This window comes from Coturnix japonica, chromosome 1, assembly GCF_001577835.2.
Source record: "Coturnix japonica isolate 7356 chromosome 1, Coturnix japonica 2.1, whole genome shotgun sequence".
NCBI classification, from domain to species: Eukaryota; Metazoa; Chordata; class Aves; order Galliformes; family Phasianidae; genus Coturnix; species Coturnix japonica.
In genome coordinates, this window is record NC_029516.1 from 101,979,648 (window position 1) to 102,005,059 (window position 25,412).

The 25,412-nt window shown below is 42.8% G+C and overlaps 2 protein-coding genes across 4 annotated transcripts in view; one reads left to right on the forward strand and one right to left on the reverse strand.

The window, feature by feature from the left end:
* The window catches only part of SYTL5 (synaptotagmin like 5), a 68,680-nt gene extending 61,164 nt beyond the window's left edge, over positions 1-7,516 (reverse strand). For 2 of the 3 annotated variants that reach the window (XM_015884523.2, XM_015884506.2), the window contains exon 1: positions 7,284-7,516. The gene's annotated coding sequence lies outside the window, so the exon portion shown is untranslated. The remainder of the gene's footprint in view (positions 1-7,283) is intronic. The other variant, XM_015884513.2, reaches the window with a different exon arrangement.
* A 10,558-nt stretch (positions 7,517-18,074) lies between these two features.
* DYNLT3 (dynein light chain Tctex-type 3) lies at positions 18,075-23,488 on the forward strand. Its single transcript, XM_015884494.2, has 5 exons — positions 18,075-18,198; positions 18,688-18,729; positions 20,363-20,486; positions 21,328-21,405; positions 21,837-23,488. Exons 1-5 carry the CDS (start codon positions 18,169-18,171, stop codon positions 21,911-21,913), a joined length of 351 nt encoding a protein of 116 aa, XP_015739980.1. The 5' UTR covers positions 18,075-18,168; the 3' UTR covers positions 21,914-23,488.
* Positions 23,489-25,412: the final 1,924 nt, after the last annotated feature.

A 25,412-nucleotide genomic window follows, 5' to 3' on the forward strand; every position in this document is an offset into this window, starting at 1 on the left:
TTACATATTTAATTATTTGTGATTCACAGACCTTTAGATTTTCTTCCCAAAACAACAACCAAAAGAAAAGGGGAAGCAATAGGGGACCTTACATTCACAGCAAGGCTCAAGAAGATCTGCAGTAATGAAAACTTTCAGGCTTCTCACATAATTTATGCATTAATAACTGAGTATGACTTCATTGCTTTCCCCAGGCATAGGCTGTCTGAAGATGCATCTGCAGATTATCTAACAAAATACTTGTTCCTATAGATGTTTTCTGTGTGTATGAAGATATATATATTCACTCCTCCTGAACACATCTCCAGCCTTTATATTACACAGACTACTGTAAAACTCCAATGTTGAGCTTTTGAGGGTATTTCATTGTCTCAGAATCATAGAATGACAAGGTAGGAAAGGACCTACAGGATCATCTAGTCCAACTGTCTTCCCATTACTGTTGCTACCACAAACCACTAAACCATCTCTCATAGCTCCTCATCCAGACACCTCTTGAACACTGCCAGGGACAGCAACTCCATCACCTCCCTGGGCAGCCATTCCAGTGCCTGACCAGTCTCTGAGAGAAAAAGTTCTTTCTTATGTCTAATCTAAACCTCCTCTGGTACAACTTGCAGCCATTTCCTTGGGTCCTGTTGCCTGGGAGAAGAGGCCAAGCCCCTCCTCATCACAACCTCCCTTTAGGAAGTTGTAGAGTGCAATGAGGTCTCCCCTCAGCCTCCTCTTCTCCAGGCTAAACAATCCCAGCTCCCTGAGCTGCTCCTCGTAAGACTTGTGCCCATTTCACATTCACGCTTTCCTGTCTTCCAGGTGAAAGCTACAAGCAGCAGCTCACTGCAAGCACGCTCTCTGCCATATCTGCTTTTCCCTGCCTATCACAGCCTCTTCATCTGCTGTAACAAGAAGAGAGCTGGAAGCTCTCTAAAGTCAAAAGCACTGTCATTTTTCCTCAGATTTAACGTGCACATACTAATGTAAAAAGCATCTCTGATTGAAAACTGGTAACAGTGACAAAAAGAAGAAAGAAGAAGTTCTTCTGGAAGAACCAGAAGAGCTGTGCCAAATCAAAGGACAAGAACACCAAACCTGGATGCTTATTTCAAGTGTTGGAGCATAGGACAATCAAGGAAAAACACAATGTACTACACATAAAATTGTCACTATTCCACCAAGACACAAGGGCATAGTTCTATGAGAGAGCATCCAAAGGAGGGATGCAAAGGTGGTGAAGGGTCTGGAGGACAAGACATATCAGGAGCGACTGAGATCCCCCCCAAGTACGTTCAGCCCAGAGCAGAGGAAGCTGATGAGAGGCCTCATGGCAGCTGCAGCTCAAATGGCATGGAGCCGTATCATGGGAGGGTCAAGTAGGATTCAGGGAAGGGGCCTGCACCAGAGGGCAGTGGGCATGGAACAGCTGCCCAGGGCTGTGTGCATGGCCTCCAGTGCCCCCAAGGAGCATCTGGACAGTGCTCTCAGAAGCACGATCTGGTTTTGGGGTCTTGCATGGTGCTAGTATTTCAATCCTGAGCTGAGGAGGGAAAGAACAATCTTGACAAGGTGGCAAGCTGGAAACTGTTCTACACCACTCTTTTTGAACTGGATGTTTTGTTCCTAAGCATAAAACCACCCAAGAGACTGTATTTTTAAGTATCCATAAGACTTCACTCTGTCCTGGAAAGTGCTGTGCATACTATTTTAAGACTAATTTACCAGCTTTACTACTGGTTACTAATTAATTCAGGCAGGCAGATCACAACAGAATTTGCTTTCCTCACAGACAAAAAGTACACAGCCTCAAGAACACCGCTGAAAGCAGTAACAGGATCCCACCTAAGCTTCCTCACTTGAAACTGAAGGATGTGAGCAACGAACACAAATCACTTAGAACATTTATTTCTCATCGTTTTCTCAAAACCCAGCTCCACCATGTCTGAAAACATGACAATATCGGAGACATCTGTAGCAATCACCAGAATTATTTTCACTGACTTACTGAGAAAGCTTTTACATGCATCAGTGGTTCAGGTACTCCACCAGGCCTAAAGCTGAATGCATAAATGCTTTTGCTTCAAACACAAACCATTCATAGTAAGAAACATGGTGTGGCAAATATTAAATACACTTGCTCAAAACTAATCAGAAATGAGCTCGTGGTTTCATTTCAAAGTATTTTTTGCATAAGCAACATTACACCAGTAACTTAAACTCTTAAATGAGAAGGTGAACTCTCAACACTGATTTCCCACAAATCATTTCACAGAGTCTTTGCTCTCTTCCATAATAGAAATCAAACATCAATAAGGTCATGAACTGAAGTGACTTCAGGGTAAACCGCCAATTCCTGGCAAATCAGTTTCAAACATTAAGAGATTTCATCAGGAAGGACTTGTACCTTGCCATGGATGTTACTGCTTGAACAATGCACTAAAAGATTTTCCCAACCATAAGCAAAACAACTCCCGCCTTAAGAAATTCAGACAAGAAGTCCAGAAGTATTGTTTTTCTTAGATGCAAGGCCACATCCAAGATGCTCAGAATACGCAGCTAAATTGACCTAAATGGCACTCTCTCACATTCTGCACTCAGAACAGCTGAAACTAGACAAATGTTTACTAAAGTACAAGATCTATAAGCACGCAAGCACCACCACTGCATGCCGAGCTTGTCCCACCCTCATCTTTCAGCACACTTATTACTGCAGCACCACCAGATGACACCCATGTTTGCACAGGTTACTTGTACTTCTCCACCTCTCTCTGCTGCCATACCCATTTCTCAGAAGGATGCACACCTTTGTGCAGAAAGAGAAAATACCAAGAAGGGATATCCTTCTCACTTGTTAGTTCTCAACTGTACCCAGTAAGTCGCTGTTTACCAGCACTTATCTTTTTTTAACCCAACCACACCCTACTTTTTCACCTTTTTCTGACACTGAGGTTTTCAAAACCAGTGTTAAAACAGCAGTTTTACTATAACCTTAACTATGGATTCATTCTTTTTTTCCCCAAGATGAGGTTTCCAGCTTCCCAGCATAAGTCTCGTCTCCTCTGCCTTTCTTAACAGACTCCACCAGCAGTACTATTTCTGTACTACTGTCCACAGTGAATAGAAGGTAACTCCTACACCAAATATTGATTTAATTGAGAGTATGCATGAGTTATGCTTCTCTTATCCTTCTGAAGCCACATATGGGAGCACGTGTCCATGCGTAAACATCTGTCACCCATGGCATCACTCCCATATTTATTACCTTAAGTAGTTTTAATATTCTGAAAACAGGAAATAATTTCCTCCATTTTTCTCTCCTCTCAGCCCATTACACCCTATCTACTTCCTGCAAAGACACAGGAAAATGAACCAGAGTTCAGAAAGTGATATATAAAGTATGTTCTTCTTAAATCTGATTTACTTCTTCTTAGGTTCTGAAATGCCCCTTGAAATGAGGAAGCGAGTTCAGATTTAACTGGTATTCAATTGCTCAAAAAGCTACCAAACTGCCGTGTAGCAACAGCAAATGAAAAACATCACTGACAAATGGCTTGCTTTCAAATAGCACTTTCACCCAGAAGTCTGTCGAATAACAGAATCCTTGGAAACAACGTTCCCATGGTCATGGACATTTGCTTCCCTGGTATTCAGATAACATTCTAGAAGTTCAGCAACATGCTGAACAAAAAAATGATTCCCTCAAGCTCCAATTTGCTGTATTGGTGCTATGCACAAAGGCTGATCCAAAAGTATTATCTCCTACCTCATTAGGTTGGCCCACAGTGTCAGAGGTGGATGTTGGTGGTACAGCAGTAAAGGCTGAACTTTCCTGCTATGCTGAAAAAGATTTTTGTAGCTGAAAATATTCACTGTCAAACAGTGTTATTGAACTCCTTGTAACTGGTGTAGTTTCCATGGAAATACACAGAAGGCATTACTTTTGGAGCAACCTACATACAGTTCCTATATTATTTCCATCTCCACATTACATAAAAAAATAAAACCAAGACATTCATACCTCAGATTGCTTTCCTCTCTGCTGCTCATGCATTGCTACTTCTGCTGTTTGTGGGGCTGTACAGATGAAGGGTACCCATTCCAGTGGAGAGCCACTAACAAGTTGAGCTGTATTCAGATCACAGTTTAACCCAACACAGAATGCAACCATTCTGAAAAGCACAGACTTCCTCACAGTAAGAAGGATGTAATTTCTCACACACATGCACACAACTATCATCTTTCTGGACTTAAGACTCAGTGCAACTGAAACTAGAACAAGAGATGCCCTAGAAAATTGAAATATTTCAGGCATGCATTTAAGTGAAGAGGCAAAGGCAGTTTCTTAAATAAAGAATGTGCTTATTTAAGGAGATTCCCATTAACACAGTTCTGTGGAATATAGTAAAAATGACAGTGGAATCTTGCTTCATCTTTTTACATTTCTAGTGATACAAAAAGCTTTTCCAGGGAAGAGTTACAGTGAAATTAAAAAGCTGCAGATTAGAGTAAATGAACTATTAAGAAACTCCAGTGCAGGCTGATTCAGCAAGTAAATTCAGCTCCTGCACAATTGGTTGGGCACTGAAGTGATGCCTCAGCACATGGGGGGATCTTTTTGATAAAAAGATCCCACAACAACCCCACTCACATCCAGGACAACCTAAAAGAAATGCTTAAACAGCTTTTTCCTACTGCAGAATCCAAAGGCTGCTCTGAACAGAAGGCTTCATTGGCACACATTTAATGTATATGCACACATTCATTAGCATAGGTTGCACATATCTGCTTGTGGTTCTTCTACATAAACAGATGGAAAAAAATGCTCTAAAGATCCAAATTAAAATATGCGTGCACCAGCTAGCATGAATACACCTTTTGCTACCTGCCTTGGACTCAGCCACACTGTTCTTTAAGGTTTACTCTTCCAGCCATTCTTAATTATTCTGTTCTTTATGTTTCTTGTGTTTGCATGCTCTGGGACAACACATAGGGATGTAAATCCCCACTATAAAGGAAGTTTGATAAGAAGGCAGTGTAAACACAGACAAGGAAGTAGCAATAAAGAACTGAGAAAACTGTGTGCACAATCCTACACCACAGCTGTGACTTCAGCCTTCACTCAATTAGCAGATACCCTTTCTCCCCACTCTAAAAAGCTGAATGTCTTACTAATAGAGATAACCATCAGATTTGAAATGCACATTTTCCTTGATAGGGAAGCTTGCAGCAAACAGCAGTATGTATGCAATAACAACATGCGTTGTAGATTCTCAAGTTGTGATGCTCAGGGATATGATTTAGCAGAGGGTTGTTAGAGTTAGGGTACTATGGTTAGGCTGCAGTTGGACTTGATGATCTTCAAGGTCTTTTCCAACCTGGGTAATTCTATGATTCTAAATAAGTAGATGACTGCAACTTCACACTGCAAAGAGTTTAATAAGATCCGTCCTACCCGCTGTCCTTCCACTGTAGAAACACAATAGCATCAACACAAAAAGGGCCTTCCACATAGAATTTTGATTGAATTACATTTCCTCCACCCTGAAAGAATTTAAGATCTCAACTGCCACGAAGTCTGAAGAAGTCAGAACATGCTGATTAGCATCTCTTCAGAGCAGAGGTAGTTCTGAAGGCAGCTTCGGAATATTAACATGTTGAACTCCAGAAAATGTTTCAGTACACTGATAGTGCCTGGAAAGCATAACTGTACCTCCAACAAAGCATATTCCTCAAAGCTTTCTCAGATCTCTGAGCAGCTGTCATTGCAACTCTCACTCTCCAGAAATCCAGTAGAATCACCCAGATGTGGACCCCTGGATATAGTTGCATTTGGGGGATAACTTGGTTCAGAAATGCACAGAAAAGCATAGAACCAAAAGCTAAGTTATTTGTGTCCTTTTACGTGAAAAAGTTGGAAGAACAAGAGGAAAGAAAGAGAGTATGGAGCGTGTGTTTTCAAACAACACAGCTTTCCTGACCACATGCTTGATGAATAAGGGCTCATTATGGATCACTTGTCCCAGTCTCCCCAGCTGTGCACAGCCCATATGATTCCCTCATACTACCTTCTGTCAAAAATAAATCTTTAAACTACTGACGCTTTCCTAAAAAGTTTTGTTTTCAAATGACGGGGAGAGGGAAATAAGCAGTCTAATGAATTCTGCACTGCCTTTCTAGTCTCAAGATGTCAAACTTGAAGTTTCCAACTCTGGATGTTGTTAAACTTTTCCTAGCCTGATTTAAAAGCCCATTATTCCTCATCTTTAAATTCCTAAACACCAATCCAACCACTTCCTTCGTCCTTTTTGATCCACTCAAGGCCATGAGTGGATGCTCTGAGAGGCTGTAAAGCAACAGCTTTTTAGATGTTACTGGAGCAGGCTGTATCTTGCATACAAACCTCTCACCTGAAGCACATACAGCAAAGCAATAACACCTACAGACCACACAGGTAATTCTCACACCCCCTGCTATTCTATCACCTCACATTTAGGAGAAGCTCACCCCTGGCTGACTGCTCACAGGGCTCCCAAAGCCTTCCCAAAGTCACAGCTCTGGGGAACAGCAGGTTGGAAAGACCACTAAGATCACATAGCCCAGCCATCAGCCTATCACCACCGTGCCCACTGAACTCAATAGGTTGAAATACGAATTTTGGTAGAGGCACTCAGTACATACCAAGTAACCCAGATGACTGTATGTGAATTATAGATAATTTCAGTTAAAATAGGTTGCTTTTCATAGAATCATTTAAGCTGGAAAAGACCTTCAAGATCATCAAGCCCAACACCAGCACGAGTACTGAGCCCTATCGCTAATCCGTACCTCTCAGTGCCACCAGGCAAAGCAAAAAGCTAGATGAAAACTTTCAGCATCACACGGCAAGGAGCTGCTCTCCACCTGAGCTCCACGGAACCACCCACCCACTCACGGAGCGGACAATTAGCTGCCCCATTCTTGTTCAGCAGAAGCGGCGATGACAACTGCCTGCAGCATCACTGCCAGGCGAAGCCAACTACCTTCAGTTTTCATAGAAACGTGGGCTAAAAGGCGTTAAGATAGAGAGAGAGATAACAGCTCCGGTCAGGTTCCCGACGGCAGCAGCGCTCTGCCGTGCAGGGAAAGGCGCCCGCGGCCGGAGGAGCGCAGCCCAACCCGGCACCGCTCTGCTCTGTGCCGGGACTCCTGCCGCAGGTTTGCTCTCCCTCTGCACGCTCGAGGAAAGCAAATTAAAGACAAAATAGAACAATCATTTCTAAAAGGTTGCCCATAAAAATAAAAGGACTCACCAGGTACCTCGGTAAGAGAGGAGAAGCGCGTGTATTTATCAGCATCCCCTCTGCAGCAGAGACGGCGAAAGACTGCTGATGTCAACTCCGCAGATCTACGGGGCGGGGAAGCAAAGTACTACTCCAGCCCCAGCGGGATGCAGCCCCCAGCACACACCCACAGGGCACAGCGGGGCTCTGACAGGTGCACCCAGCTGCTGCCCGCCTGCCTCGCCCTCTCCCCGCCTGGGCTCTCCCGGCAGCTGCGCGCCGCGCTCCGCCCGCACCAACCCAGCTGCCGGCCGCCCCGCAGCGCCCCTCGGCGGCACGAAGCGGGGCCGTCCCGTTGCCGGAGCCGCTGTGCTGCCTCGCTGACCACGAGCCCATAGGGACAGGCTCTTCCCACAGGGTTTGGGAAAGGTGTGCCTTTCGCTGCATGGAGTGGGCAGTTGTGGTTTCTTAGGATGGGTTTGAAAGCGAGAGAAAGGTGTTCTGTGGTCATCTGTCTTTTCAGCTATTAGGGAACAGCAGGGACAGCCATTCTGAGCGGTGGCTGAGGGAAGAGACCAAAGGGTAAAACAGCAATGGAGGAGCATAATTGATTGAGGAGCATAATTGACCTCATTGCAGCCTTTCAATACCAGAAGGGAACTTACACCCAGGAGGGGAGTAAACTCTTTGAAAGAGCTGACAACAGCAGGACACAGGGAAATGGTTTTAAGTTAAAAGAAGGAAGATTTAGGTTGGATGTTTGGGGGAAGTTCTTCACTAGGAGAGTGGTTAGGCCCTGGAACAGGCTGCCCAGGGAGGTTGTGGATGCCCCGTCCTTGGAGGTGTTCAAGGCCAGGTTGGACGGGGCCCTGGGCAACCTGTAAATGTGTATGTTTGGTGGCCCTGCCAGGCAGGGGGGTTGGAACTACATGATCCTTGAGGTCCCTTCCAACCCGGGTCATTCTGTGATTCTGTGTGATAATGGTATGCACTTGTCCCAGCTGCCCTCCCTACAGCAATATGCAATGGTTCTTAAGTTTAATGACCATCATTTCAATGGTTCAAGTGTCTTTAGATTTATCAGATAGCTGCAAGTCTTACAAACATCCCCAGATTTGAAAGAAACCTAGCAAAAGAGTGTGTGGATTCATCCAGATGAAGCAAATGATTCATTTACCCTTGTGGGCATTCTCAAACCTCTGGAGAGCTCACATAGCCGGCATCTGAGGAGGGAGATAAGGAAATCAATTTAGCACTCGTCTATTGCCTAACATATTAGAATGGGGCTCTGAAATTTCTGCAGTGTGCAGAGGAAGGCCATGTGGAAACACTGAGGAGCAGGTCCCTTTAGCTTTAGCTTTAACTCATTTTAAAATGATGTAATTTTTATCACAGAATCACAGAATTATCAAGGTTGGAAAAGACCTAGGAGATCATCTAGTCCAACCATTACCAATACTTCCCAGCTAAATCATATTCCTCAACACAGCATCCAAACGTTTCTTGAACACTGTGCTTCTTGAAATCATTCATCAGCTTTGTCAGTATTCCTTACTGAAAGAAGAGAGATTTATTTGAGCAGTGTTAGTAAGCCATATTTCATTAATTTTATTAAAACATATGTTATTTCACTTGAGATGATCACTTCTCAGTTCCTGCTTGGTGAACATGTGACAAACAAGGTTGAATGGAATTCTACACAACCCTGTAGGCTGCGGTTTCTTTGATGTGCATCATAAATGTCTGTGAGATCAATTCAGACAAGTAACTGTGCCATCTGGACCCATCTATTTGTGTTAGGCCTTGGGTTTTGCTTTTATAACAGCAGTATCAGGCTGCAAGTCAGAATGTCCTAGGCTTACTTGTTCAACTGTTTTTATTTACGTGACATGAAGAGATTTTCTTACTACAAAGCCAATTAACTTTCCTCTGAGAGAAAAAGACTTTTTTTCTAGCTTCATTCCAATTATTCACAGTGTTCCTACCCTCCTTCTCCTCTCCATACTAAGCAAGCAGAGGATGGGCATTCCAAAAGAGCTGCACCCAAGATCAATGTTTTGAAATGGCAATTACTTGGGTTGCTGTTTTATTTTTCTCTTAATGTTAGTTACTAGAGGAACAGGAAAATTACATGCCACGGGCTCAGAAGTGAAAAAGAGTGAACTGTCATTAGCTGTTCTGAGACAAGGCCATTTCTGTTACAGGCAGTGAAAAGATTTAGAAGGAGAGGTATTTACAGAAAGCTTTTCAGGGTAATTACTGTGCCTCTTGTTCTTTCTAAAGAAGTTGTTAAAAGCAGACTTAGAGATATACTGAATGCACCAATACATTTGTACTTTCCTCACATCATAAAATGAGGAGCCTATTTTCTTGCTTCTGCTTCAGCACATTCAAAACAAAAAGAAGAGTAACAGAACACTGTTACGGGTGTCTCACTGTGCTGCGTTAAGCTGGGGCTTGAATTACTGCCTAGTGTGAAACTAAGGGAATGGTCGTGGAGCCCCCAGCGCTGCGTGTGCCATTTCCTCTTATTTGATGCTTTCTATGGCACTCTTCACACAAGCATGAACAATGCAAAATGAGTAAAAGCCGTAGAACAACGTCCTGAGTAAAGAAACATTAAGTCAATAACCAGGCCCCCTGTGCTTCACTGTTCAGAAGCGTTTCTTGAGACAACAGCGAAGAAGCTCATTATGTAACTTAAAAAGATGAAAAACCTGTGAAATATAAACTGGTAGCACAACACAGAATTTCATCCTAAGTGTAACCAAGGTAATGCTCAGAATTACTTACCACCTTACTTCAAAGTAGCTAGCTGCAGTTCTATCGCTTAGCAAATCCGTCAGTAAAATATCTATATTTTTTGAGTGCTTTGTTGCAAGTAGTTTTAATGGACCTTAGAAAATACAGAAAGATGTCAATGATTTCATGAAACCTTTCCACTTGTTATTTGCCAGACTTGTGAAGTTCATCAGCTCGAGTAACCTAAGTGCTTTTTGATCATCTAGCTGTCAACAGATAAGATACAGAAATTTCCTAGACGATGAAGAGATTTATAAAACCACCCTTAATGCTCCAATAGGCAACGAACAGAAGTATTCTGGTCAGAAACTGACAGGGCATTTTTAGATCAAATCATTTGGTTCAGTTTGTCCTTGTCAAGAAAATAGCTTGGGAAGTGAAAAGCTGCATTCTGCATTTGAAACAGGGTTTGGAAAAACACCTTAGAAGGCAATCTTATATCTCCACAGCAAAAACAAAAAAATACACAACACTTTCATTTACTTTATAAAAGAATTCCTCACCCTTTGGAAAGCTCAAGGTCACAGTGAGAGCCAGTAATTTGACTTTCTCTAATTCGCATTCTGTTTTGCTCAAAGCTTTTGTTCACAGCTGTAGTCTTCTGTGGTTACTTCTGGTAAGAGGAAATCTGTCATCTTGAATGAAGTGTTTCTTCAACATGCTTTATGTGACTTGCAAACACAGCCCAACTGAAGTCTCTTGAACTCTACAGGAAGAAAACACTTTTTGCAGGTACTTCTCTATGCAAAGATCCACTTTTTTCTTTTTGAAAAGCACTTTTTCCAGTGAGCTCTGCTGCTCAGAGTCCTTAGGGCACAATCACATCTCCCTCCTGGCTCTACCTCTCTTACCACATGAAGACCACTCTTGGTCCCTTTATTTCATGTTCAGGGAAGCTCTCTAGTCCAAAAGACTGAATTCCTTTATATGCTTTTCTGTAGTATGTTAGGCAGTATTTTGGGCAATTGCTTTGTCCAGAATTCCTTTTAGATGATTTAGTAAATGTTCCTTACTTTGAACCAGGACTGTGACAGACAAGAATCACTAACTAATTTCTTGCTGCCTAACAGTAGCTTCTAGTACAGGTATAGACAGATGATTACAGCATTGAAAGTTTGTTTAAATATATATGTATCTTCATTCCTGGGGAAAGAGTTTATGCTTGGTTTAAAGGTAATGTTAGTACAATAACTGACAGCTGCTGAAAGATGAATGCTGCTGTTCGTGACTTTTTTCTCTCGTCCTAAATGATGCTTTGTCCTCTCCCTTGTTTGGATTCCTGACCTCTCAGCAAGCCAGTTCAGTTAGAAAACCAGCAGAAAGTTACTCAGCTGTTGTTGATGCCAGTTTAGTGAAGAACATCCTCAGAGAATGGAGTCAAAGGAGCACCAGAGCCCATGCCAAGGGAGGCAAGGTTGTGCTGCAGAAGATAAACAGGGGGAAGAGGGGCTTGGCCGCTCCTTAAGGGCACTGAGCCTTCAGAGCAGATCAGCTGTCTTGTGGTCTTGTGGTGTTTGCTCTACCTTAAAAGTAATGTGGTTTGGTGGTTGGTTTGTTGTTGTTTTCCAAACAAAAAAAGAATAAAATCACTAAAATGTAAATGTATCCATGTAACATTCTTGATAGTTTTTAACTCATCATTTCCTAGTGTTACAGCTATTCACAACAAATATCAGGAATGCATCCCTGCAGTCTTACAATGGATATTTTCACTGCATTGAAGGAAAAAATAGCTTAGAAGATAAGTGCTCTGGTCATGGGAAAGAACAGCATGCTTTATTTAACTTCCATACAATTAAAGTCTTCCATTCAAGTAATGGATAGCAGTGTGCCTGCTCTTAGCAGCTGATACCACAGCATTTCTAAATTATAAAAGACTGAGATGGAGAGTATTTCATACACAGTACACAATGGCTTTTTCACACAGTCGATGATTTCAAATAAATACTTTTAAAAACAGCTCTTATTTTTATTTAAACATTTATACACCATAAAGCTCGTAGCCTTCAAACATGCATGTTGTAGGACAAAAACACTCATCGTTTATAATCCTACAGCAGCATTATGATTGCTTGAATAACATTAAAAACAAAAATGTATTCGATGCATTTTAAGACATTGTGTTATGATTTATCAGGATTAAACAAAGAATTAGAAACACACAAACAGGCTGCCTTATTAGATTTCTGTATCTACCCAATTATTAGTTCACTGGAGATCATTATGCTTATAACACGTTACCTTTTCCAGAAGACCTGACAAATAGAACAGCTGTCTCGGAAAGTGCTTACATTTATGAGACTTCATGCTAATATCTTCACTAAGGCTGCCTGTATTTCTGGTTCTCTGGCTTAGAAGGTTGCCCTTGTACCCATGTGAAGCAAATAAATGTTGAGAGTTGCAGTAAAGGGACCTCACACTGTTCATGAGCCACCTGTGGCAAATTTTGATGAGTAGAAGGAAGACATCCAATACATTTTGTACAAATATATCTATTTAAAATCTAAACTGAACTCTCCATGAGCTTTTCTGGGGCTGGAGGGAACTTCTGCTCTGCACCTTGAATACCAGCTGCCCTTCTTTTGCACTGACCTTGGTGTCACATTCTCTTATATTCTCTCACTCCTCTCTCTCTCAGCTGCCATACAACAGTTTTTCTTAGGATGTTGTCAAAGAGGTGAAACAAACTTGGTTGATGGGCTCAGCTTTAACCGGAGATGGATCCCTGTTGTCTATGGCTGGAATTAGCTCTTGTGTAGAAAACTGGCAGCTCTCTGCTCTGCAGAGAGATCTTGACAAACTGGAGGTCTGGGCTATCACCCATCACAGAAAGTTTAACAGGAGCAAGTGCCAGATTCTGCATCTGAGCAGGATAGCCCTGGATCTACATACAGACTGGGGGTGGGAGGCTGGAGAGTCCCACAGAGAAGGATCTGGGGGTTCCAGCTGGTGGCAAGTTGGATATGAGCCAGCAGTGTGCCCTGGCAGAAAAAAGGGCCAACCGTACCCAGGGAGCAGCAGGGCCAGCACTGCCACTGGGCAAAGGAAAGGGTTGTCCCCTCTGCTCTGACCTGTGTGGCCCCACCACCAGCACTGTGAAAGGTAGGTTTGGGTGCCACAGTATCAGAAGGACCTAAAGCTGTTAGAGAGCATCCAAAGGAGGACAGCAAAAATGGGGAAGGTTCTGAGGACAAGGTGTGTAAGGAGCGGCTGAGGCCTCTCGGTGTGCCCAGCGCAGAGCAGAGGAGCTGAGGGGAGGCCTGATGGCGGCTGCAGCTCCTCGCAGGGAGCGGAGGGGCAGCGCTGATCTTGGCTACCTGTGACAGCGACAGTGCCCAAGGGGAAAGTTGGTTTGGTCACATATTATTTGTTTTGCCACAAACACTGCAAGAAAAATACTGCTTTTAGTGAGCAGGTGACCCATTCCAAGAAATGGCATTATTCAATCTGAATTTTTGCCCAAACTGCACAGTCTGAAATGTCAGCTTTTCACACTAAATAGCTACTAAAAATGTTGATCAGAATGTACTCCAAACACAATATGTTTGTACAGTTGCCTGTACACCAGGACATGACACTGTTCTGTCAACTTTGTGCTAGGAAAACTTTGGAATCTCAGGAAGGAAGCAAGTGCCCTTCTCCCCTTCCAGCTCAGTAATTTCTGCTTCAGTAGTTGTGCCCTATTTCAAAGCTTATCTGAAATCAGGTGAGTCTCTAGAGAAGCTAGCAAGTAATTGCAGTGCAGCCACTTCTGTTTGGGCATTGGCAGCACAGCTTTGCCAGCAAACACTACACTCTCCACAGCCCAGCTGACTTGCTGTAGGTCACTGCAGCTGCTGCAATGCTATCTCCACATCTTTTCCCACCACGTTGCAACAATGCAGCTTGCACATCTCTGTGCTGCATGCATGTTCTCAGTCATGATCACAACATGATTTTCCAGCACTCTGATGATTCAAAAAACACAGAAACTGCCTTGACAGACCATTTGTAGCTATGGAAATAGCGATATCTCCGAGAATTGTTTAAGCAATTGTTGAGTGGGCATTTAGCTCTTCAGAGGAGTTTGAGTAAGTCACTGCAGTTAATATTAGACCAACACTCAGAAAAAAAAAAGTAGAAATAAAAAATCTGAAAAGCAAATCATTTATGCTTCTACTGAGGCATGCAGCCATGAACTGGCCAACATAAAAACTGCTGTAGAGATTAGGCCAGGCATCCATCTACTCCACTGCTCCATTCCTGGCAGTAACAAATAGCGATGCATAGGAAGAGAGCAAGAATAAAGGCAGCACACGCTGATTTTTCCTCCAGCATGTGGCCACATGCCACTTAGGAAATAAGTCAGAAGAATTGAATACCAGAATTGAGCTGATTTTGACTTTGTGGTTTCAGGTAGATCATGAAGGATTAAAATGTTTGGGACAAATGAAGGACAAAAACACGGGAAATGAGAGAGAAGCCATACTATTTCACCTGCATGGAATTCACATTTTCAGTCTGCTCCAGCAGTGGTGAATCTTCACAGCCTGCACTATCTCTCCATTATGCCAAATCCTCTTCAAATATTTGCATTTTAATCAAGGAATGATTTGAGCTGCTGTTTATTCTCAGTCTTCTAAGATTTGCTGTTCTGCATTTGAATTATGAAAGCCTCCATTACATTTGAATTTAGGGTCGTATTTCTGTGCCACCTCTTTCAGCACTTTTCCTATTTCCTGTTACAGCGCACAGAACTAATTATACTGCAGTCCGTTTGCATTTTCCAGCTTACAATTTACAGCAGTGTAATAAAGAATTAAGCAGAGTAGTCAGGTAACTCCCCTTGAAAAGAGTCTGGTTCATTGTTCCGATTCAACATAGCTCTTATGAGATCAGTAATTGCATTACTCATGCCCAGGAAAAATAAAACAAATACAACAAGGAGAACATATCGGTGCTTTTGGTTATCAAAATTCCGTCAAAAATGAGAAGGGAAGGGAAGGGAAGGGAAGGGAAGGGAAGGGAAGGGAAAGGGAAGGAGGGAAGGGAAGGAAGGGAAGGGAAGGGAAGGGAAGGGAATGGAAGGGAAGGGAAGGGAAGGAAAAGAAGGGAAAAGAAGGGAAAAGAAGGGAAAGGAAGGGAAAGGAAGGGAAAGGAAGGGAAAGGAAGGGAAAGGAAGGGAAAGGAAGGGAAAGGAAGGGAAGGAAATAACCAGTCGGGAGCTAAATTACTGCAAGTCTTAAACTAACTCAAAAGATATTTAATATCTCCTGCTCCCCTAAAGGAGAATGCAGGCTAGCTGGATGCCTGGTGGATGTGATCTAATGTGTTATTGATCCAGCAAAGGTGACTAAAACACCAGGTCTGTTTCTGTGCTTTATTACTCATACTTGGATATATATTTTTTTCCTAATATTTAAAATATATCTCCTTTACTTCAAATTAAGCCTATAATTTCTTTTCCTATCTTTTACCATGCATTGGCCTGTCAATCATCCCCTTTAGTGAACTACTGTACATGGAAACACCTGCTGAGTGAAGAGGCTGGAGAAGAGACAGACTGAAAACAAATGCGTTTCCTCTACAAATCACACTCTCTAAGCTACCTTCAGGTTTTACTGCTTCCAGGAGAAATATAATTTTACTCTCTGTCCTGACACCACACTGGGCAGAGAATTACACTTGATGCCTGGCAAACACCAAGAACAACATAATTGCCTTTTGTGCCTCTTGTGATATTCCTCAGTGTAATTATTTCTAACAACATCCTTTCGTTCCTATTTACTGATATTCTGTAATTTTCTGTCGCTACTGCCTAGCCTCCATTTTGTGTTTGTGCATTCGATGTCATTTTTTACAGACGGTACTTTGTATTTTTTATGAGATTTATTCCTGTTAATTTCTCCAACCTATTCAGTATTTATAATTCATTCCTGTCAGTCAGCATGCCTGTAACTTCTTTCAACACGCCATCATTAAAAGGCTTTTATAAGCATCATTTTTATTCCACAGTTCCAGTTATTGCCACTATTACAGATTAACTGTCAGAGAAAGGGAAGGGATGTCTTGTGTTTATTCCTCTTACTTTGATAACACTTCATTAGGAGCAATTTGTTACTTTTCCCCTAGATCATGTATTCTTTAAAGTTACGTGAGAGAGCATAAAAAGACACATTCACAACAAAATAACATGCCTTCTATATATCTCCTTTTCATCCATTAAACCAGTGGTCCTGTTGAAGAATAAAATCAGGTTGCTTGATGTAGATTCTGGGCACATCTGTGTTGGCTGTTCAGAGGTGATGCTGGGTGTTCATCTGTAAAAACTCTCTGGGTTAGTACCAATTCTGATATTTTACAGAAGTATGGAATCATTAAGGTTGGAAAAGACCTCTAAGACCATCTAGTTCAACACCAACCCACCTCCACCATGCCCACTGCCCACGTCACTCAGTGCCACATCCACACGGTGCTTGAACACCTCCAGGGATGGTGGCTGCACCACCTCCCTGGGCAGCCTGTGCCACTGCAGCACCACCCTGCATCACCCAAAATTTCTTTGAAAGAAATTTTCCCTAAAATCCAACCTGAGTCTACCCCAATGCAACCTCAAGGCCATTACCTCTCATTCTAGAACCGAATAGTTCTCTGTTATTGTTCAGGGGTTGAACTGAGATTCTTGCTGTCCCATCTGTATTGGACAGTGGAGGAGAAGGATACATTTTATTTTTCCCCTTCAGTAGGACCACCACCTTCCAACCGACATACCCGTTTTTATGTGTTTTTCCTATGGCTATATCCAACTGTGCTTGTTCATAATTATCTGCTTTTAAGGAAACTGAAGTCTTCGTGCTCACTTTTCTCATCCTACTACACCCATTAGCAAATGTTACGCATTAAAGCTATTTTCAAAGATGACACAAAGGTGTTTTGCTTTGCTTCCCCTGTACTTTCATTCTTCCAGGGTTTTTCCAGTTAGCATACAATTAACAACAATCAACAGACACTTCTACAAGGTAAGTATGAGCCTATCCAAACATGTGCCGGTAAAACTGCAACTAAATCTGAGGCAGCCTTGTTCCTCTCCCTAACGTAGTCAACTTTTCTTACATGGGAAGACAGCGATAGGACAACAGGGAATGGTTTAAGTCTAAAGGAGGGGAGATTTAGATTAGGTGTTACAGGGAAATTTGTCAGAGAGGACAATGAGGCGCTGGCCCAGCTGCCCATAGAAGCTGTGGTGCCCCATCCCTGGAGGTGCTTAAGGCCAGATTGGATGGAGCCCTGGGCAGCCTGAGCTGGTGGGGGGCAGCCCTGCCCATGGCAGGGGTTGGGGTGGGTGGGCTGTGAGGTGTCTCCAACCCAAACCATTCTATGATTCTACAATTCTATGATTCTCATCATTGTTCTGGCTTAGAAAGACCAGGAGAATTGTATCACAGAAGTAATACTATTAAAAGAAACCAATAATCCAAACCAAGAAAAACATTGGAGTTCATGTTAAGAAAATATTAAGAAAAAAAATATGCACAAGTTCTGCATCGTTCCATAGTAGGTGCCCTTCCTGTTTCCCTGGCAACATCACAGTGAGTGTTAAGATCATACCTACCTACACCTATTTGTGCAGCGCAACAAATACAACTCAGTCCATTTCTTTGTAATAAAGTGGAATTAAAACAGGCTGCCCAGGGAGGTTGTGGATGCCCCGTCCTTGGAGGTGTTCAAGGCCAGGTTGGACGGGGCCCTGGGCAACCTGATCTAGTAAAGGTGTATGTTTGGTGGCCCTGCCAGGCAGGGGGGTTGGAACTACATGATCCTTGAGGTCCCTTCCAACCCGGGTCATTCTGTGATTCTGTAGAAGCAAGTCACCGTGATTCAAATCTAACGACAGCAGCGCGTCAGGCCATTCACTCGGACTTAATGCAACAGGAGGGAAGAAAACGCTTCTCCTTCTCAGCAGCACTGCCCTCAAACGTCCATAGCACGTCCATACACAGCTCCGCAGAGCCCTCGGCTGCCTCCTCATGGCAGCGTCTCCGGGCCCTCCGGCAGAACCGCCCCACGGAGGCGGAGCCGCGCAGGACTCGGAGGAGCCGCCGCTGCCGGAACCGCAGCCGCCCGCGTCGTGGACATGGAGGACTTTCACCCCCACAACGACGAGGTAGGGGCTGTCCGCCCGGCCCCGCCTCGCTGGGGGGATCCGCCGGGACAGCAGCGGGCGGGGGCGCGGCAGAGGCTCTACGGTGTCCGGGACACTCGGGACGGAGCCGACACGTTTGGGGGCTGAGCGGGCACTGCTGGCGCCTGGCAGCCGGCCTCGGCGTTGTGCCGTGTGGGGAGGTGGGGGCTCGTTAAGGAAATGAACCGAGCTGCCTCTTCCCCCTTGGGCCCTGTGTGCGGATCTGTAGCCGCTCGTTTCTATTGGAAACTCTCAGGGACGTCACTGTCCTTGAGGTTTGGGCCCTTGCCCAGCTGTTTGGAACCGATGGGGACAGAGAAGCAGATGGTACAGGTGGACGTGACGGGTTTTCTCTGGAAACCAGGCTGAATTCTGAGGAGTGGGAATGTGTGGGAAATAAGGTGTGTTAGTACTGCAGGGGATGTTGTTTCTCAAGTGTGCCAAAAAATAATTGATATTCATTTATTACAGATGATCTTCAATGCTGACGAGGCCCACAACATAGTTAAGGATGTAAGTGTTGGTTCGTGGCTCATGTTTCAGAGAAACACTTTCTCTTCCAATATAGTGAAAAGAGATTTTAATTAACCATCCCCGATAGATTTGAGCTTATGCAAAATATGAACTGTTATTTAAATCAAATGAAAGCAGACCTTCATTTGGAGCTACTTTAAGCTTCAGTTCGTTCTTGTCTTCAACTGTCTGAGAGGGAGAAGGTGACAGAGAGAGGGATAGAATTTGCTTGACATTGGAATTATGAGGGAGGACAGTCACAGGTTACATAGGAAAATCACTGTTTGTTTATTTCCCCTTTATCCAGCTAGAGAGTAGGCAATCATTAGAGCAGGCTGCCTGGACTAAGTCTTGAGCAGCCTTGGGATCATACTTGGAAATGTAGCTTTGGCTGGAGCAACAGGTTGGGCCACGTGAGCTTGTTATTCTGTCAGTGCTTACAAGAGCAGGCTGAAAGTGAGTAGCCTGCCTGTCTAAATTAAATACCTGATGACATGGTTAATGAAGAGCCTGAGGTGTATGGATGCTGTCACCTTTTACAGAGAAATACTGTTTTTATAAGGGGATTTCTAGAGGTGCAGGTCCTTTCCTACCTGCCCTGCCATGACAGCACAGTGCTTCTTCAGCTGCACCAGGTCGCAGCAGCAAGCCCTCAGCTGTCAGGTGAATGGCAGTTCAGCCCTTACATAACTGGCCCTGCCTTGAGAGGCCAGATACAGCGTCACAGATTCTCTTTATTATTACATCTGAAGCTGGGAGCAAAGCCAAGCCTTCCTGCCTCTGACCTGAAGCTTAACTAGATCTGAGGAGTTCTGATACTGAATACATCTCTAGAAAAAGACCAGAATCCCAGTAGCACCACTGAGTGCTGTTGTCCTGTTTTGTGTTTGTTTCCATTGAGTCACTGTCTAGCTTTGTACAATGGGATCACAACTAATTGGGTTTTATAGGATCTGGAACACAAATCTCTTGCACAGCATGTTAGTGGGTGGTGCGTGCATAAAGTCTGCATTACTGAATCAAGAGAGCGTAGCATTGTTTACTTGCCTATTACAAGTGTACACTTCTTTACACTGTAGTAATGCAATTTTCATGCTGAATTTCGATAGGAGTGGAGAATGCAGTTCAAGAATCACAGTTGGACAGCAGGCTTTCTGTTGTTCAGTCACCTTAAGTTTAAGCAAGGATTGGCCAGTCTTAAGCTGTGGGAGGATATGCAGTTTTCAGGAATTATCAGAGCAGTACAGTTTCCACTGCAGCAGCATGTGAAAACCACGCAGGACAAGGCAGTCATTGAGAACAAGGGTGGCTGTGTTAGTATTTTCACTGGTAAATAGATCCTGTGATTTCACTTGGTGCTTAAAGCATATGGCTGAGGTCTTTCCTACGCCATATTTTTACTCAGAGCCTCATTTTTCCACTGCATAGTAGTGTGGTAAATACATACTAAAAACAATTTGCCAAGAAAGCTCATTTTATTTCCTATTCAGCAGCTGATACCTGATGAGCTGAAGTAGTTCAAAGGAAGCCATTTACAACATACAGTTCTCAGATTATACAAGACATTCTTAGCCTTTACATTTTAAAGTTTCCTCTATTTACTGTAACCATTCTTTTCCCCCCTCTGTTCTAGTGCATAGAAAGTGTTTTAGGCAAAGCAGATTACAATCAGAACAAAGTCAACCAGTGGACTGCAGCTATAGTGGAACAATCACTGACACATTTGGTAAAGCTGGGAAAAACGTATAAGTACATTGGTAAGTAGGAGCACCCCATGCATCTACCCTTGTACAGTCACAGTGAGTAACTGCTGAAAAGCTTGTTTCAGTGTAGTGCTGTGCTCAATAGAAAACTTTAGTTGTTAAATGGTAAACAGTGCAGATTGAATTCTTCTGTTACATAGATGTTTACTAGGACTTGTTGTAAAGCTGTGGCAGATTTACTTGGGCCTAGAATGCTGTCAACAGAAGGTGACATGTTACACAGACCTCCCTGACTCTTAAGCAATCCTAAAATTATATCAATGCTTTGGCATCAGTTCAGGAAATAGATTGTAATACTGTTTAAAGTAGGTTTAAAGCATGTTTAAAATGCTATTATATCAACGCTTCACAAAAGGACCAAAGCAAGTGTTAGAACCCTGCTCTGTTTTTAAAGTCTTCAATTCAAACTTAACATTTTTGCAGCGGTTACAGGTCAGTCTGGAAATGCCCCATTACCACAGCGTGGTTTCAGAAAGCAGCCAGTGCTACTTTGGGGAAGCAGCTCTTGTCCTGTGTGACTGCTGTTGTTGTACCTGTGAGGTACAGCACTTGGAACCCAGTTCTGAGGTGCACCTGACAGGAGCTGTATCTAAGCAGTTTAAGAGATAGAAAGCACAATCCTATTAGCGAGCGTTTTGTTTAAGCCATTGTCTTTACGTGAGTAAAGATAATCATGAATCAAATATCGAGTTCTTGAGGAAAATGCTGGGAGTGATGGAATGTTAGAATAGTTTGAATGCCTCCTGACAGCCATTTGACAAAGTAATGTGTGTTGGAGTTCAACGATTCACCTCTTCAGTAATGAAAGCTGTGGTTTTATGACCGTATCTTTCAGTAACCTGCGCAGTGATGCAGAGAAGCGGAGCTGGTCTCCACACAGCAAGCTCGTGCTTCTGGGATACCACGACTGATGGTAGGCTTCCTCGTTGAGATTAAATGTTGTAATAAAATAAATGGTACCTGTTGCTCAGTTGTAATAGTCCGTGTTGGAAGGTTGATTATAGAAGCAGTGGGTTCCAGAATTAAACCCTTCTTTACAATCCAAGGAAAAATGTTTTGTTAACAAGCTGTATCTGCTTTAGGAATGTCTGCTTTGGAGGTGCAATAAAGCAAATGTAGAAATGCCTTCTTATTTAAACAGCGGTGAGAAATATTAACCCTCTTATGTAACCATTGGTCAAAGGAAGAGGCAATAAAACAGCCTGACAATAATAGTAACTCCCTTAAATCACAACCGTGCTATACCTCCTAAATGAACATACTTTCAATTGAGATTAAATGAATGTAATAAAGGGGCTGGAATTATATTTATGTTTCATAACAAACTGTGATGATCTCTTCTAGGGACCTGCACAGTGAGATGGGAAAACCGAACCATGAACTGCATTGTCAACGTGTTTGCTGTTGCTATTATCCTGTAGCTGGCTGGAAGAGAAATAGAAGCGACACCGCAGCCTATAAAAATAATGTTCCGAACACATGGTTAAATATTTCAAATAGTCATATATATATATATATAATCTCTATACATTTTTTTTTTTCTGTAAAAGGTGGTATAGCAGACAGTTCTCTAGAGAAGGCGTACAGTCTAAGGCAGTTCTCATAGATTAATTATTTGGAATTGCGCAAAAAAAGAATGAGAGAATGCGAGATTTCATAATTTAAATATTCAGAAGGGTGTTAATGAGAAGATGCCACAGAGATCAATAGAATTTACATCAAAGCTAATATCAAAGACACTTTATTCAAGAGGAACATATCTAATCAAAGAAAAAAGGTGAAAGGGCAAGCAAGACCTCTCAGGATTCTGGTGCCTTTGGGAACAAATTATGGATGCAATTCAGAGCGCACGTACTGTAAACAGTATCAAGTGCTTCATGTTTGATTAAATAGCCGACTTTCTTATTGAATGCTGGTGCCTTTGAAATTGCATGAACTTCACTCTTCAGTCGAGCTTGAACTACATTGAGATTGGATCCATACAAGCTTTCCTCCTTGAGGCATAGGACGACTTCACTAGGGCAAGGGTGCAATATACCTGGGCCTAACAAGAATACTAATTTTTCTTCAGAGTGAAGAATATTGTGTTTGTTGTCAATTCAATGAATCAAACATTAGCGTTGAATTCATAATTTGTCCTTCCTAAAGCATTCTGAAGGTTATTGCATTTTATTTTATTCCCTGACTTCGTAATCTTTGACACGCACTTTATTGAGTCCTCCTGCAATGCAAGACTAGCCGGGAGTGAGGGCGGTAAGAGTTGGCCCTCATTTCCCCTAATGGGACTTTTTTGTTCAGAGAGAAGGCACACACATTTCTAGAGGCTCTTGTTACCTTTGGAACTATTTATCTTAAAGCAACATATATATATAGAAGTATTTCCTATATTCTCTAAATCTAGAATTCAATCCTATTTAAAAAAATGGTTATATTTTAAGCACTTAGAATTCCCATCCTATCAAGATTTATGCGAGTTCTTAGGTTTGCTCATCTGATGAGTCTTAACTTGAATTATTCCACATGGAAGAAAAGCATTTGCACAAGTATTTGCTAGACTGGGGCCTACATTTTTGTTTATTAATGCACAATGTATGTGATCAATATGTATCGATACCAAAAATGCCTGAACGACAGCTGCCACTAAGTGGCAGCTACATTAAGTTGTTTTATAAGATGCTGCTTAAGGATAGAGTTTTTTCTTCATTACTGCATGTCTTTGGAAGAGACTGGTAACTACCTAACAGCTACTGTAAGGCTGTCCTGCGGTTCTAACAAATGAGTATTAAAGCACTGTTATGCAGTTTTGTTTGGTTTTCTGATAACTATTAGGACATATAGCAAGTGACCTGTACAAAGAGTAAGCTAAAAATCGTGTCGTTGCTTAAACTGTGTATTCATGTAGCTGCTGTGAGACTGCATACAAATGGAACGTGTAATTCACGCTGCTGTTGAAAAGCTCTTGCTTTGCAAACAAATAGAGTTCTGCTTTTACCTGAGTGCTAGTAAAACTAAGTGCTGTAACGTTACCTTTGCCTTAGAGACAAGTATAGCGTGAAGATGTGTATGTATATTGTACTGACCTTCAGATATACAGCAATTCAATGTCGTATGGGTTAGGACAGTGCTTTCTGAATGCAGTGCTGCCACATAAGAGCTGAGTTGTGAAACTAACAAAAATGCAGTTTCACTGATTTTCAGCATTGCACAAAGTGGAAAAGGCAAGTGGAGCAGCAGCTGGAAAAAGCTTTGGTAGGGTTGGTGTAGAGTGTGGTGTAAAAGCAGTGTTGGCCGCTATCCCCATTTAGTGGGCGTCCGGATGCCGTGGTCATAAGTATTCCATACAGCTGTTTGTAATTTATTTGATGTTTCTGCTTTACTTGAATATAAGATGCACTGAGCAGGACTATCAGTTTAACAAGGCTTGGTGAAAGATCCGCTGCAAAGGAGACCTAGAAAATGCTGCTTAATTATAATATAGACTCCTTTGCTTTTCTTTCTATCAACATCGAAAACTAAAGATTTGCCTTAGTTGTATCTTTGCCTTGTGTGTTTCATCTGTGCAAACCGTGATCTCTCAAAATGAATTCTGACCAACACTGCTTCATTTCCCAAGTAGTTGATTTTCAAGTATGAAACTCTGTACTGCAGGACGTGGGAATGCACAGTCATATTTCAGTAGTGATTTCTATCAATACGATATTTTCCTTAACCACTGTATACATGGGAGTAAGTTATTATTAACAATTTAGGTCTTATTGTGCAGGGGGGGGGGGTTCTCTTTCCCACCTAAGGAAGGGAAGGCTGCAGTCTGATGCCAGCGAGAGATATTTCCTACTCTGATGAGTTGAAGTCACTACCGTATAACTGGAGGTTTTAGAAGAACCAGTGTTGCAGTAACACACCTCACTGGCAGCTGGAATCAAGCGCGTAGGCCTACTGGGCCATACCATAGTACGGACATATGAGGGAAAGACAGGCAAGTTTTGTGGAGACGTTACGGTTTTTAAGCAGATTCTTTTCCTGTACATGGAGGTTTATTGCGGTTTGCCTGTGTTGGCAGCCAGGGGTCGGCATTGCCAGCCGCCGGCAGACGGCGCTGCTGGGCGGGAGACAGAGGCGGGAGGAGGCCGTGAGGGAGGCGGTGAGGCGGGGCCTTGCTGCTACCATGCTCCGGTACTGGGAGGTCATGGAGTCATAGAACTGTTCAGATTGGAAAAGACAGTGAAGAGCATCTAGTCCAGCCTCAAGCCAACCATACTACCCCAACTCTAACGGCCCACCGCTAAATAATGTCCCCAGGCACCACGTCCTACTTGAAACATTATTTCTTCCTTCACTGCTGGTGTTCAGAGAGTGCTTTCCAACTCGGCATGTTCTATGATTACAGTTATCACACTTCCTCTTGAGAGGAGGAACATCACCGTCATTCATGTATTATATCACAACAGTATCTATCGATACTGAACAGATGCTGGGGAGTTAAAAATAGGCTTGAGGTTATATATAGCCAACCTCCTTCAGTCACTCGCTGAGGCTGGCCAGGGGGCTGTGCAATGTTGTAACAATTTGCATGGCTTTTTTCTCACTGAGAAGCCAAACCTGAAATGGAGAAAAGCAGAGAAAGTGAGAGGCAACCGAGACAAAAACTTGAGAAAGAATATAGGTCTCCAGGTGTTTTATTATTGTGCATTCATACACAGGCAGTTGTAAATGACAGGCAAACTCCCAGTCAGCTGATACACAGCTGAATTGGGAACAGTGTCCCACTGGATGTTATTCAGACATAAAACAAAAGAGTGATCAGACCTTCAAAGGATGCCTGCTGACAGTTTAACACGTGGGAATGGGTGAATGATGTAATGATCTGGTGGAGCAGAGATTATTTTACTCTCACTTTGGAAGGCAGATAGGAGGTAGGCT

Coding starts and splice junctions, on each gene's coding strand:
- DYNLT3 (XM_015884494.2), top strand. CDS start 18,169: ATGGAGGACTTTCACCCCCACAACGACGAG. Junction 20,487..21,327: donor AAAAACGTATAAGTACATTG/GTAAGTAGGAGC, acceptor CGTATCTTTCAG/TAACCTGCGCAGTGATGCAG. Junction 21,406..21,836: donor CTGGGATACCACGACTGATG/GTAGGCTTCCTC, acceptor GATCTCTTCTAG/GGACCTGCACAGTGAGATGG.